At 36.0% G+C, this 16,581-nt stretch overlaps 1 protein-coding gene across 3 annotated transcripts in view; it reads left to right on the top strand.

Annotated features, from left to right (window-relative positions):
• LOC140171952 (endophilin-A1-like) overlaps positions 1-16,581 on the top strand; it is a 61,692-nt gene that overhangs the window by 37,857 nt on the left and 7,254 nt on the right. For 2 of the 3 annotated variants that reach the window (XM_072195297.1, XM_072195299.1), the window contains exons 6-8: positions 285-352; positions 14,274-14,376; positions 15,040-15,143. In XM_072195297.1, the coding sequence (XP_072051398.1) occupies positions 285-352; positions 14,274-14,376; positions 15,040-15,143 (275 nt within the window). The remainder of the gene's footprint in view (positions 1-284; positions 353-14,273; positions 14,377-15,039; positions 15,144-16,581) is intronic. The other variant, XM_072195298.1, reaches the window with a different exon arrangement.

The following is a 16,581-nucleotide window of genomic DNA, read 5'->3' as shown; positions in this document are numbered from 1 at the left end:
GTCAATTATTGTTCGATTTTCACGAACAGGGTGTCAAATGAGAAAGCAAAGTCCAATTAACAAAATGTATATTTCAGAATAATCCAAAATTATCAGGTTGTCGAACAGCAAGGATGACTATAACTGACAAGTTTCTTTTTGTGCCCGGTGTATAATATTTTGTTGTAAACCTTTGACAAGTGTGTGCAAAGTTGGAGCTTACAACGCGTACAGCACAATGTTCATTCATAAATGTCCACTTATGAACTATTACTAACCGAATAAGTATGCCATTATGTATACAGCACCACCGAAAGAAATTGGAAGGCAGGCGTTTGGATTACGATTGCAAGAAGAGGAAACAAACAAAAGGTAAAACACAGAAATAGAACAATAGCCATTGTGTCTCACAGGAGTGTGATTTATCAGGATTTTTCCTAATATCAAGATTTTCTCACCTGGAATTTATCTTTTTTTCTCCCCTTCCCTGTACAGGAAAGTGCTACTTTTCAGATATATTTATCAGCTTATTCTAATTGATTGATTGTCAAGTCAAAAACACATTGAAGAACACATCGTTGTTGGGCAGGAAAAATCCTAAATATGTCATTGGCCCCTAAACATGTTTAATGCAAAACCTCCCATGTAACCTCTTGGCAGTATTGTTTTAAACATGTTCAAGGGCCACAAGTATATATGTGGTTTTCCTGCCCAACAACGACATCTACATACTTGTTTCACATGCAACTTTATTTCTGTATTCAATGGACTATTCCAGTTGAAATCCATACACCCTCTGTCCAAGACATTACCTTAATCTTCCACACAGGGAGTGTGAATTTCAAATAGGGTTACCTGAATGGGTGACTCCATTTGAAATCTACACACCCTGTGGGATAGACATTACTTCCACAGAGGGAGTGTTCCTTACAAATAGGGTTATCTGAATGGATGACACCGTTCGAAATCTACACACCCTGTGTGGGAGATTAAAGTTGTGTTTTCCATAAGAAGTGCAGTTTTAACTGGAACAGCCCGATAACACAAAGACAGCATCCACTTTGATTGTGTGATTGATTTAACACGACAAACAACAACTGTTACCCACGACACCTGTTTTGATTGTGTGCATCTATTCAAGTTTGGTTACACATTTTCACTCGGAAACAGCTGCAAAATAAAGTCTTACCACTCACGGAAATTACATTAATGTTATAAATTGCAATTTCATTAGTTCGTGAAAAGTATGTTTTCATTCAACCAGAGAGTAATCAGGATTTTCCAGTTGAAACCCATACACACCCTATATGGAAGACAAGATCTTGATCTTACACACAGGGAGCGCAGATTTCAAATGGAGTCACCCAAAGGTATCGCCATTTGAAATTTACACTCCCTGTGTGGAAGATTGAGGTGATGTCTTCCATAGGGTGTGTATGAATTTCAACTGGGGTTCAGTTGAAGTGAAATTCTCTTTCAATTGGTCACGAAAAAAATAGCATCCCTCAATCAACTATAAGGAAGCCTCCGATCTATATTTTAAACGGCTTTAATCCTTCCTAAAAGTGACCCTTTTAAGAAGATTTGTTGATGACCTTAAAAAGAAAAGGCCATTATTTTGCAGTTCTGTATCCCACACATCACTTCATTCAAGCACATCTGCTTGGTTTGTAGTGTGTCCGAAACTCTTTGTTTGTATATTTTTGCGTTTATAATCTTTACAAGTTACCTTTCAGATGCACGCCCGGGGTGGATTTGGTCTACCAGAGCCCCCCTGGTTTATGCCAAAATTAGGACTGAATGTGCCTGGGCACACCCCTGCTTTTGTTATTGATCAAAACATCTAATCTAACTTTCTGTGTCATGAAAGACCTGATGTATGATAAAAAAAACAAGGGAGTTTAGAAGGTCATAACCATTCTTATTAAGGAGGGACCACACCTCGTTTTTAGGTGGAATTTTGAATGGCCTTGTTCATAGACTATTAATAATAGAAGTATGGCTTGTTATATATCAATGTAACACACAAAGATTGAAGTTTCAGAAAATGATTTTTTTATGTGTGTGTCGATATGTATATGCAAATGAGGCGAGGTCAAAGGTCAAATATGTTCAAATGAGGCATAGGAAAAATGTGAATTTTGCCCCCAAAAAATAATGATTAAGGAGAACATTAAACTTACTATTTACTATCCAGCTATAGGGCTATTTCATTATAAATGACAACATTGAGTCCCAAAAGGGGTCAAAATTCAAACTCATTTATTTCATGCAAATTCATTATCATTTCAAATTTCAGATGGTGTGTCAATAATTCTCAAAATATTAGAGCGTCAAACCCTCAGGAACCATTAAAAAAATTAAATTGAATTTTTGCTGTGTAAAACATAGCTGCCGTCTGGAGGGGACATTTTTTAAACAATTTAATACACAACTTTGAAAGAGTATATGTAACCAACATTGGGTTCATACTTATTCATATTTAGTCTGTAATAATTGTTGTATGTTCCTTTACACTTCAGTGTCTTAAATATGCCAGTTTCAATATAAAACAATTAGTAAATTGATACTAATCCAGATAAATGGTGCAAAATTACTACATATTTTTAAGGATAAACTTTATCTTCACATGAAAAATTCATGAAATAGTCATTTTGTCCTGCCCAATAGCTACACTGATGCATAAGTTAGTATTCTGCGTCAATCTGTTGTACTAGTCATGGAAAACCTAAAATAAAAGACCCTCCTGTGTCATTTGTTCTGGATAGGACACATTTTTAACACATAGTAAAGCATACTTTAACTTTAGAAATAGCTGCATTAACAAGAAACTATCAATATTATTGCATAAAAGATCCCCAGCATTTAAAATCCACTACAAACAGGGTTAATATTCTGGTTAAATTAGGAATATTGCAATTTTTAGCTAACCGAAGTTCAATGCAGAATAATATCATATGTGTTCTCAACAACTGGACAATAATTTGAACACTAAAGTGGTTTGTAAGCATAATTTGCAATAAAATGCAAAAATTTCCTGTAGGTTTGGCTCTTTGAAATTTTTATTTTTTAGTTTGTTTACCAATTCATGGAAATGACATAATTGTGCTGGAGAGGACATTTGTTAAATTGCAAACAGAATCGTGGATACAGGCTTGCAAAAATGCAACAAATACCAAATCATGTGCCACCTTGGTAGAAGGAAGACCACTCTTCCTCTACAAATTTCACATTCTATGATATAACCCTTCTTATTTCAACAATTAGTAATTAACTTCAGTTCTGGAGAGGACAAATTTTTAACGCTGAACTGTGGTATCAAGAACAAGTGGTCTACTGTATGTAAAATAAATGAATTCCTCAATCAGTGCCCTGTCCCATCAATTGGTAATATAACACAGATTATACAGGTAGGGTAAGGGTTTATATTTCCTCTTTAATGTTAACAAAAATGGAGGCATGAATTGGAGAGGACACTCATTTTTTTATTTAACCCAAAATGCCAATTTTGCAAGAATCTCTGAATTTTAACATTTTGCACCAATTTTCACCATTCAACTTGCATGATGTTCCACACATATCATATTTTCATTGCAACAAGCACATTGCCATAGAATGTACCTAATTTTTCAAAGAATTAATTCAGAATACATGGGCAAAATGAAATGGGACTCCAAAATTGGGTTAAAAATATACCTTTTGGCAATTTTTTTATACAAAAATAGACAGAATTCTGTAAAAATGCTCATGTAGCTTGTAGTTTGTGGCATACTTAGAATTAAGTTAATAACACTGCATTATCACCCTAATTATATCAACCAGATATGATAAAAGCCATTTTTGTGAACGTGTCATTTATAATGAAATAGCCCTATAGTAGCTTTTGTAACTGGGGCCACCATGTGTGGTGCCCTGAACCATTGCCATATAGGTACAAGAGGTCTCAACTGACAGCTTGATTAACCAAGGCTTGAACTGATTTGCTGGGGCTTTTGCACTGCTCTTTGGCCCATGCAAACTAATAGGGTTGAATCTCATCTGTAAATAGCTTATTCCTCCCCTTTCTCCTCCTCCTCCTCCTTCTCGTCTTCTTCTTCCTCCTCCTCCTTCTCCGCTTTCTCTTCCTCTTCCTCCTCCTCCTCTTCCTTCTCCTCCTCTTCCTCCTCCTCTTCCTCCTCCTCATCATCATTATCCTCTTCCTCCTCCTGTTCTTCCTCCTCTTCTCCTCTTCCTCATCCTCTTCTTCCTCCTCTTCTTCTTCTTCTTCCTCCTCCTCTTCTTCCTCTTCCTCTTCCTCCTACACCTCCTCCACCTCCTCTGCATATCATGAATGCAGTCTCATACATTCCATGCTTTGTAGTCTAGATTTCATAATTGCTTTGAAACCAAGGAGATATATATATAACAAGTGCCTCTCACATCAAAGGTGCATTTATATGTCAATGATAGTGAGTTGGTTTCGAAAAAGATCTGTAACCCATTGCAAGCTTTAAAAAAAAGCACAGAGATTTATAGTGCGTTTTTTACAGGCATAAACCCACAAGCCTCAGCACACTTTACAGCATTTCGCTGACCATTATGGCCCAAGGCAAACAATATAAACCATTTAGCAAGAATCAGGAATTTGCAACTAAAAAGCGCACACCCTGTGCATACCACAATAAACCATCGTAGCCAGAATCAGCTCCACGAGTTCTCATATGGGTAACTGAGGCAATAAGCAGTTAGTTCCAAGCCCAGGGGAGTTTCAAACTAGCTTATTTAGTTCACAAGAACAAAATTGGGACTAAGGATTCCAACTCGCATCGCCAAGCACCAATACACCATAATATTATGCCGTACCAATTGCACTAATTTGACTGCTGACCCCCAAGCTCAACACAATCGTGCATTAAGGCACATTTATGATGTGTTGTCATGAAATTCAACCCAAGTTTACTCAGATCCACCTTCAGACAATTTAAGGGCTAGATTCAAAACACAACTGCTGACTCTGTGGCAGAACCAGCGAGTGGACCTAGTTACTATTGTATGGAATAGTACTAACTTAAACCATTAAACAGCCGGTTCAACCAGGGTGCTGGCGGTCAACTGGCAGTTTAGTTTTGAAGCTGTCCCTAATAAGACAAAAAATTCATTAATTATTCATCATTTAAGGTATTTTGTAGATTAAACTAATGACTGCGCAAGAAACAATTATGCAACCCACAGTATAATTTAAGCCTTGTTTTATTGTGCATGCATTGCTTATTTTTTTGTTGTTGTTAATAATTTCTTCTCTTGTTGACATGTACTCTTCAACTCACCTACGACGACAACTGAAGGAGGTAAAAATAGTGAATTATAAGTCTCTGTAGTCAGCCGTCCTTACATAGCAAAAGATTGTATCTTGGTATTACTTCCATTACTATTATACTTCCTTTTACCCTGGTGTGTTATCTTTCACCAAAAGTGGAAATTTTAAAGAATATTATGCACTCAACACAGCTACCGCGAAAAGTAAGAAACTTTTGAATATGTTCTTTAATTAAAGAGGAAGCTCCGCTAGAGCAGTTCTTCTGGGGTGAACCAAACCTGTCTGGTTATCAAATTAATCAGTGACAAGGTTATCTCTGCAGAATATGACAGGTGCTAATTGAAGCAATAACATTACAACATCAATTAGCACCTGTCAAATTTAGAGATGACCTTGTTGCTGATTAATTTGATAACTAGGCAGGTTTGGTTTACCCCAGAAGAACTGCTCTGGTGGGACTTCCTCTTCAGTGTATAGAAAATTCAAAATCACATATTTCAAAAAAAGTGAAATAGTTCAAATTTGGATGCTACATGAAAACTAGTACTTTTACAGGATGTGGTAATATGATTTATCTTACATGTGATTACAAATCGTCATGACAACAGATTAGTAAAAGATCTTTTGCCAAATTATTCTGGCATGAAATTTTGCCGTCAGCCATTACGTACAAAATATAAACATAAAATGGTTTCTCTCACAAATACAAGCGCATAACTATGGGATAGCTATTGTAATGTGTAGCGGTACAAGCTGGGTTTTTTAAAAGCTTTCTTTTAAAAAAAAAAAAAAATATTGCCATGAAGCTATAAAAAAGGAAAAATGAGATGCATACCACATAGCTTATTTTCCTCTTTTTTTTTTTTTAAAGCATAGCACATTGCTTTTTTGTGAAATATTTGTGAGACCAACCTTTTTTATATTATTTTGGTCTGAAAATCAGCTGTAGCAATGATACAGATGTTCAGTTTATTATATGCATCAATTGCATTCATTACTAACGACAGGATGGCGGATACATACATACCAAGGTAGAAGGAAGTATACAATTTGGTAGTGGAAAACAAGATCTGTCCTTTTGTGATGAAAGGCTAGCATTTTCTCTCCTCCATGCTGATTGCGCAATCCCAAATCTAACACTTGTTGTGGTACAGTGGGCTGTTGCAGTTGATATTCACCACTCCCTATGGAAAACATGACCGCTATTATCTACCACGCAGGAAGTGTAAATTTCAAATGTGGTTACCTGAATGGTGATTCCATTTGAAATCTACACTCCCCGTGTGGGAGATTATAAGGTTATGTCTTCCATAGGGGGTGTATGGATTTTCAACTGGTCTAGTCCAATATGTGACACGATCTGGTCCATGGGGCCAAAGGCGCAAATTTGAAACTGAGATAAAGGTAAAAATATGGAGTAAAAAACAATAAAATACATAAGAAAATAGACATCAAAACACTTCATAACTTTAGAACCAAGTATGCTAGACCTTTGGTGTTTTCAGTAAATGATAGCCTATTGTATGTATAATGTAATAATTACAGTATTTCAATTTTCAAAAATGCCTCCTTTGGCCCCCATGGACCAGATCGTGTCACATATAATGTTCTCCTTTTGAAATGGTTTTCTATTTGAGGAAAGAAGCAAATTGTCATGTTGATAAATCCTTGATACAATTGTTTTAGATTGAGGAAACATCAAGACTATTACCAGACACTTGTGATCTTCAGGTGACTGAGGTTACAGCAATTTAGTATAAAGTACATGACAATCGTGTAAAAATCAGAATTTTGAAAAAGCATTGAGAACATCCTCCTCAGGTTGTAATATGGCCTAAGTGGAATTGTTGTTTTGTTCAAAGACTATTTTTACTTCTTCTATGAAAATATATTTCTATTGCATTCAGTTGTGGGTGTGTGAGAACATTATACATACACTGTATTATTAGATCTGGGTGTGCAATCTTTCAGAGCTAGAGCAGCCTTCTTTAAGGGTTCACTGCATATCCTGCACTGCATGCTTAACGCAAAGCACATCTTATAACATGTATAATGGAATGCTAATATACTAAAACAGGTGAATGCTCACCCTGTATACACTAAATCAGGTGAATGCTCACCCCGTATATATTGCTTCTTAGATGTTATCGGTTAATATTTAACAATAAGTATGCTTTGAGAGATTTTTTTTCTCTCTTCCCACCTTTATAGAAAAAGTAAAGTGTCTACAGAAGTCTGTATCAGTGGCTGTGCCAGGGGGGACATGTGGGAAATACCCCCCGTCAGAACTCTTACCCCCCTAGTTAAAACCAAAAATTATGAAAAATACCACTTTTTGCGGCAATGTTGCGCAAAAGTTGTTGACCCCCCCTTTCACTTTGCCCCCCTCCCAATGCCCCCAAAAATTCCTGGCACCGCCACTGGTCTGTATATTAATGCTTTTGTCTTGAGAACAGAGTTCATTGTTATTATGTGTTGAACTGGTGGTGCTAGTTCAAAGCATGATTGGTCTACTCCAGTTGAAATCCATACACCCCCATTTAAGACAAGATCTTAATCTTCCACACAGGGAGTGTGAAATTCAAATGGATTACCTGAATGAGTGATTCCATTTGAAATCTGTACCCCCTGTGTAGGAGATTAAGGTCATGTCTTCCATAGGGGGTGTAAAGAGTTATCTTGTAATTGCATGGATTTTAAAGGGTTAAGACATTTGCACTTCAAATTAATAGGAAAAGGGTGCACATCTTAGAAGCTGTGGAATAGCCAGGATATCCAGGGGGCGGACAAGATGACGTCCAAGGGGCAACATTTTGATAATAATGGGCAAAACGTTTGTTAAGACCTAGGCTTTTAAAGTCACGGCCAAGATTTCGTCAAGGTTTACGAGAATCAAAATCCATCATAATCACTGCACTTACTGTATAATACAATGAGAGAAGTTGATTCTCGCAACCCAATCTAACAAGAATCGATTCAGTGATTCTCGTCGAAATCTAGTCTCAGAAAGTAACAAAAATATATCAGGTAGGTAAAAAAGTCAGAAAATCAAGTTCTTGGTTGAAACAGATGATTTTTTTATTGCACGATAATATTTGTGTACAACTGTTAGATTAACTTGCAAATTATCTAAATTCCCATATACGTAAATAATCTACACTGCACTAGAATACTAATATTGGGCTATTCCATTCAAAATCCACACTACCCCTGTGGATGATTTTGGAAATGCTTTCCACAAGGGGAGTATGAATTTCAAATGGAATGAACACATTAAGCAGATCCATTTGAAACTCGCCCCTCCATCAGTGGTAGATTCAGGTTGAATCTTTCACATAGGGTGTATGAAATTTAAATGGAGCTGCTTAATATGTTCGTTCCATTTGAAATTCATACTCCCTCTGTGGAAGATATTTCCGAAATCTTCCACAGGGGTAGTGTGGATTTTAAATGGAATAGCCCATTGCAAGATGCAATGGGATAAGCTAGCACAACATGCCAGTTTCATTTTGTTTTTAAATTTGTACAAACTTGCATCAACATGTTTTGTATTTCCATAAGTTGCACTTTACACAAAAGAAGCCACAAAATTAATTCATTTAATAAACAACATCTGGCACCTGTTCCATAATAATGCAAATCCATTGACTGCATGATCTAATCATTAAGGTAAAAATGCTTTTATAATAAACGTACTGTTGCAACACTTTTGGCTATTCAAATTAAAATCCACCCCCCCCCCCCTGTGGAAGATTTCACTGTTATCTCTATTCCAGATGCACTTAATGGTCAATCCAGTTGGAAATTGTTGCTTGTTTTTTGTTGATATCCAGTTGAAAATTGATGAATTATTATTAAATTCAGTTGAATTTTACATAATTTAGCCACAAATTATATATTTTTTTCTTCAAATTTTAGAATCTTGCAGACTTTTTCCACTTTTTATGCATGAAAATGGCTGGAATAATTGTAACTGTTGAATTTGGTTGGAATTCAAAAATCTTTCACAAGGGGTGTGGTTTTTAACTGGAATAGCTCATTGCTATACTTAGTTGCATACATTTTTGAGTTTGGTAGTGATGTCAGTGATTTTACACGTGTCCACCAACAAACCGCCCTTGTATGTGTTTGCATACACTGCGGGGGGTTAGGTTAGCGTGCATGATTAGATACTGCATACAGTGAAATATGCACCTACGCTACTACCAAACTGGAGGTAAAATAAAACTACTGACCATCCCTGCTAACCATGTGCATGCATTTTATAAACTACTGACCATACGGGCTGACCATCCCGGCTGACCATGCATATGGCATGCATTTTCATCAAGCATTCTTCAATTATCTGCTCTTTATGTTTGCTATGTCAAATGGAAACCTGGCAATTTCTGTAATGAAAAAATTGACTAAGGTCCTTAATTTGAAAATATAGGCCTACATTTACAGATGCAGCACAGTACTGCATTCAGTATACTTCTACATTAGGTCTATAGTGAAAATTTAATTTGAATGCACACAGCTGCTAACAGTGTGACGCTCGTCCACATACACTGTAATGAACACCTGTGTTTGTGTGACGCGGCAGTGAATCCAACCGTGCCAATTTACTTGTGATTGGTTAGTATTTTCCTTAAGTATCGAAGGTTGTGCGTTTGTGTTGTATTTTGAAATACGCACAGATACAATCATGGTCGGATCGTGTACAGTTGTTGGCAGCTGTGTTCATTCAAATAAAAATTTATACTGTAGCAAAAATATTGTTGTGACCTGTGTCCAGCAGCAGCCCCCTTGGGTTTTTTTTTCTTCTTCTTCAAATTTGGTAGTTGGTTGAAAAATTGGAAATGTGCTGCAACTGAAATATAAAACCTAAAAGTAACCAACTTTCAATATTCCTTACAGGGTAACAAAACTTCTGCTTTTTGTTATATACAAGTTATCATATCAATGGGATATTCTATTGAAATGTGTCATACTCTGTGGGATATTTAACAAAAGTCTACCACAGAGGGAGTATATTTTTAAATGGAATCATCTACGGTTGATTATTTTGAAACCCATATATACTCCCCCTGTATATCGCTTTACCTAATATCTTCCACAACTGGAGTGAGTATTACAAATGAAAGTTATCCAATTGTCTATTCTATTTGAAATCCATGCTCCCTCTGTGGAAGACTTTTGCTAAATATAATACAGAGGGAGTGTGAATTTCAAATGGAATAGCCTTATGACCTAATCTATTCAGTGTAAGATTTTGATACATGTTCATCCTAAATCTATCAGTGCATAAAACCAGGGAAGATAAGAAGACACACTGGATATAGAACACAGATAAGAAGCATCCCACAGCAGTGAATATGCCTTCCCACAATGCAATTTTAGTCCAGTGTTTCTATAATGCGTAATTTTGACAAATTAAGACCTTTTCGGTAAATCCCATAAACCTTTGCGAGTACACCTGAGATGTCGTCATTTGACGTCACGCCGATCTCCGCCGATGTGCACATCGTTTATCGAACATCGTTACTGCGCATTGCAAGTTGGTGTGCATCAAATGACGAGTTCTCAGGTGTACTCGCAAAGGCTTATGGGATTTACCAAAAAGGTCAATTGCATGCACTGAGGTTTGAGATGAGGCCTAAAAAAAAAGATTGTTTGCTGGTGCTAGTCTGACCAACCGTCTCAAATGTTTGACCGAAAAAATTTCTTATAAACTATTTTTACTATTTTCATCAAAAATTATTCATCAAAAATTGTGTGAAATGAAGAAGCTCAAAAACTTTTCTACTTCTCAAAATGTTCATGACTGTACAATTTCACAAATGCATTGTGGGAAAGCAAGCATAGTTTTCTGTTGTGTGTAGAACCTTTGCTCTTTGGCCTAGTTTGGCTTAATTGATGAATGCCCTTAGTAAACGACTCAAAAAGGAAACATCGTAAAGTTACAATCAATTATTATCTGCAAGATTACCTTTCTGGCTGAAAAACAAAATAATAAAACAATTTGATAATTGATGTCGAAAACCATGAATCATCAAATTTGAAAACGTAGCTGCAAATTTTAATTAATTTACTTAATTTCTTTTTCCAGGCCAAGCTACTAATGCAATCCTATTACATAGAGTTATGCAAATACTATTTGTGTAGATATTTTCTTCCATATAATCTGGAATGTACTGTTTTGCAATTAGATTACTATTATACCAGGGAGACAACCTAACTCTGTGGGCCAAAAATAACCAATGAAAATTACTTGGGCTGCAGATTAAATTTTTATGGCCGTTCAAGAGTTTTTTGGAAGTGAACTTAAGCCATTTCCGGATGTTTTTTAATTTAAAATGAGGATTTAAGTTTCCATCCAATTGTTAGCATTACTTTTTGAAGCTTAGTTTGTGACGTACTTGCTCCTTTTGTGTAGGTCGAATCCCAGTCACAAATTCTTGACAAGATCATTGAAATAAATTTAGCAGTTATATGACTCAAAAGTTTCCATAACTCCAACATGAATGTTAACTAAGATTATTTCATAACCGATTATGGCTGATCAGATTTATGACATTTGACATCTATGATTGGTAAATTAACCTACATACAGTAAGCCAAAAAATAAAGGTACCAGTTATGATCGCCCCCTGTATATCCTAACCAAATAGAGATATGTCATAATTGGAACCAGCAGCCAATTATAGCTGGATCTTTTAGCTCAAATTTAAGACCTCATTAGTTGAAATTGTTCAAGAAATAAAGACACAACGATCCAAAAACCCACGGAAGATGCCAATTTAAAAGATGCAGTTTGCTGCATTGCATGCCCTATTGATTTGTACACAAAGGGTTCTTGAACAAGAAAACTAGCGCCGTGCTTCCATTGATTAGCACGTTAAAACTAGCATCATGCTTTCATTGATTAAAACACAAAAGTGCAACTTTTGATTTTGTTTCTTCATTAGGTTTTAGATCACTGTTTCTTTAATTCTCAACCAATTCAACAAATGAGGTCTTAAATCAGAACTAAAGGGTACAGGTATTGGCTGCTTGTTTTAATTTTGACACATTTGTCTTTACTTAGGATATACAGGGGTGAACGCAACTAGTACCTTAATTTTTTGGCTTCCTGTATTTTGTATTTTGTAATAATTAATATCACAAGTATTCTAGTGTTGCTGGTGATGATGTAATAATGAAATTTATGTAGTTGTTTTATTGTGTTACTGGTGCAATGAGTGTACTATTATTGACATGGCTAACTCAAAGTATTTTATTTTCATAAACAAAATGTAGCAAATAATCAAGTGCATTTATCTCCTTTAAAAATATAGATGTAGTACACAGGAGTTTGACCATATTTGCCTGAATGTTAGCTAAATCTATGACATGCATGAAAGTTGCATGCAAATAAATTGTATTTTTTGATAATATACTTACATTATAATAAGTGACACGATCTGGTCCATGGGGCCCAATGGAGGCATTTTTGAAAATTGAGTTACTGTTGTTATTACATTATACACACAATAGGCTATCATTTACTGAAAACACCAAAGGTCTAGCATACTTGGTTCTAAAGTTGTGAAGTTTTTTGATGTCTATTTTCTTTTATATACATCAATATATTCTTGTTCATTGATTGGTTAAAAGTGGATCACATGACCAAAAATAGTTCTACCATCAGTACTCCTATCCGTAAATAGTACCTCTAAGCCGTAAATAGTATTTGCAATGTCCCAGATGAGCCGTAAATAGTACCTCCAAGCCGTAAATAGTACTTTTGACCATGCCTTCAAGGTATGCGCGCATTTGATCGACGGAACAGTTCACGCTGCATTAAACTGCCATAGCGTGATTTCGCTACTGTAATTAGTTAGCCCAATTTTAGCTTATTCGATTTTTTTTGAAGGGCAAAATATAGGTTGTGCTTAAATTGGTTGTGCTGTTCACTCAGGATAGAAGCTGTAGAGTCAAAACGTCAAATAATTTTCTTTTAACCAATCAAAGAACAAAGAACATATTAATGAAGTATATAAAACAAATATATACTGCCTTTATTTGAAGTTCTGGTTAAAACTATGGTCCCTCTTTGAGATCAATTAATACCATTTTCCTTCGGGGCTGCGCGCCTCAGGAAAATAGTACTATTGATCTCACCTCGGGCCCATAGTTTTAACCAGAACCTCTCATGGCAGTATATATTTGTATAATGTATATTTTGTTTTTTTACTCCATATTTTTACCTTTATCTCAGTTTCAAATTTGCCGCCTTTGGCCCCCATGGACCAGATCATGTCACATATGTTGCAAATTTAAATATTGATGACAATGCAAGCAGTAATGTGTTATTCCAGTTGAAATCCATACCCCCTCAATGGAAATAATTGTGGAATGATCTGTTCTGAAGTGGGCAAGAAGGAAATTGACATTATGGCAAAAATAAGGAGCAAAATACAATGAAGATATTTAAAAAATTAACATATTACAAAAAGTTGATAACTTTGCAAGCAAATTTGTCAAGGATGTGTAGATATCAACATAGGTAAGCATAAGTACTGAACAAATTAGAAATGGTAATAACTCAATTTTCAAAATGTCTGACTTCAGTCTGAGTGGATCATATCATGTAACAATTACGTCCAAATGAACTTAACAAAACAATAGTGCATGTTAGAATTGTTTGCTCTAGTTACTGGTTTAACTTGGTTATACATTAGATTAACTTGGTTGTATAATGGGTTAACTTGGTTGCACATTTGGGTTAACTTGGTTGTGCATTGGGTTAACTTGGTTGTACATTGGGTTAACTTAGTTGTACATAGTGTTAACTTGTACATTGGGTTAACTTGTACATTGGGTTAACTTGGTTGTACATTGGGTTAACTTGGTTGTTCATTGGTTAACTTGGTTGTACATTGGGTTAACTTGGTTATACATGGTGTTAACTTGGTTGCACATGGAATTAACTTGGTTGTACATTGGTTAACTTGGGTTTACATTTATTAATTTCAGGTTCACAAGTCCCAGAAGAAGAAATCAGAATGGCTGAAGTTAAGTTTGATGAATCAAAAGAGCTTGCTGAGAGTGGAATGCGTAACATCTTAGATTCAGATGTAAGTTAGCATTTTTCTCCTTGGCTGTATATGGCTAATCCATTTAAAGTCCATACTCCCCCTGTAGAAGATTTTGGAAATATCTTTCAGATGGGAGTATGAATTTCAAATGGAATTTGCACATGATATTAAGCTATTCTATTTGAAACTCACCTTCCCTCTGTGGAAAATTCAGGTTAAATCTGAAGAGAGTATGCTTTTTTCGGATGCAATTTTAGGCCATTTTCAATGTTATTATTGTCTTCTTCACACGATCAGATCATGTTTACCTCAAGTTCGGTAGTGCTGTGTGTGCGTATTTCGCTGTTTGCAGAATATTGAATAGCACATGTAAATTTAATCGTGCAAGTTGAAGTCAGTGATGTCAGTGCGGCTTCAAATTACAAGCATGCTCTCAAACGCTGGTTATATACACACATATTTCAGGTCATTATGGACGGGACTCATAACATCGTGGATTGATATAGAATGACATACACACAGCTTGGTGTAGCACCACCACAAACTATGCTTTCCGTATTGTATGACTGATGTGCGATTTTGGGAATTTACGCAGGCGTAAGTTGGGACTTCTAGATCTTAAACTCCAACACATGCTGATTGTAGATTTCAAATTCAACCGTCCTTATTTTATTTATTTGAATTGTGTGTTTATGTTTTTAGGTTGAGCAAGTTAGACAGCTATTAGCATTAGCAGAGGCCCAATCAGAGTTCCATAAACAGTCCATAGAAGTGTTAGAAAGACTCACAGAGACATTAGAAGACAGGTAAGAATAGATCTATAACAAATGTGACCTGCTACCACAAAATGAGAATAAAGTTGCAAGTTGTTAATTTCAAGACACCCTGTCTGCTGAGTTGATGTTCTTTGTTTGCTGCGCACCTATACAAGCCAGTAGTATGTCCTTTGTGAATGGCCCCAGGGATTGAGTTTCAAGGCGTGCTAGTGCGATCGCACACCTTAAATTGCCTGTCCGAGTGCGATTTATAGCACACCTCAATTCCTAAACTTCTAACTTAGTGCAATTTAATAGCACACCTAACAGACCGCCTTAACATTTCCAGAAGTGCAACTTGTAGCACGCCTGTTATTTTCAAAACTCAATCCCTGTGGCCCATTGTGCCCCCATTCACAAAGAACATACTTTTTGCTAGAACAGGTGCGTGTGAAACAAAGAAAACCAACGCAGCAGCCAGGACGTCTCAAAACTACCACTTTGCAACTTTACGCTAATTTTGTAATAGCAGGTCACATATATGTGACCATCCACCACAAATGAGACCAGGAGTTGGAAAATAATTAGATTTGAAATATTTCATTCTTCTCTTATCCAGATATGCAAAATGACACAGCTATACAAAAACTAAAAATAATTAAAAAATGACATTTTATGGAGCTGGTTTTAACAGAAATGATAGAATTTTGATAACTTTTAAGTGCAGTTTTCTCAGTGTTGCACTTTGTTGTAAGGCAATTCATGAAGAAATGTAGCTTCAGTTCAGGATATCATACAAAGTTGGTTGAAGTGTCATTTTGAAGCTTCAGGTATGATCTTTCCAAATCTGTAAAATTCTCAACTTTATGAAGGGCTTATTGTGGTGGACGGTCACATATTCAGCCTTGATAGAAGGACTAAGGCAGTGAAGGCGCTATGTTTAGTTTGGTCTTATAGTACTATTGTTGCCCCGATAGATACCGATGGTTCTTTCTATATCGTACCCAGGAGATGTAATAAGTTGTATCAAGCATAATAATGAACTATAGTGCTATATAATTTTTTATTTAAAACAAAAAATGATAGCACTATATGCAAATGTTGGTGGTACGATAGAAAGAGCCATCTGTACCTATCACAGCATTGATAGCCCTAAAGAACGAAACTAGATGTTGTGCCTAATAGTAGGGATGACCAATGAACCATCAACTTGATTAGAACACTCCCATAGACATGCAGGGAGCTCAACTGTGCACTTCTTGCACAGACATTTCTAAATTGAGCTCATTCTTTTATTTTTCATAATTTTTCTGTAAAAATTGGAGATATTAATGCCAATTATGTTTTGTAACTATCCTGCAAATTACAGCATCATAACTTATTTGGTTTTTCTGTAAGTGTGAGTCAAAATTGGTCCATCGCCACAGTGCGCTTAATTGCCAGTGGCCCAGTGCAGCACTGCTCAGAATGGCACAAAATATTCAGATGA

The sequence above is a fragment of the Amphiura filiformis genome, chromosome 15 (genome assembly GCF_039555335.1).
Source record: "Amphiura filiformis chromosome 15, Afil_fr2py, whole genome shotgun sequence".
In the NCBI taxonomy this organism is placed as follows: Eukaryota; Metazoa; Echinodermata; class Ophiuroidea; order Amphilepidida; family Amphiuridae; genus Amphiura; species Amphiura filiformis.
Note: the sequence above shows the minus strand (reverse complement) of the source record. Positions and strands in the feature narration are given on the sequence as shown.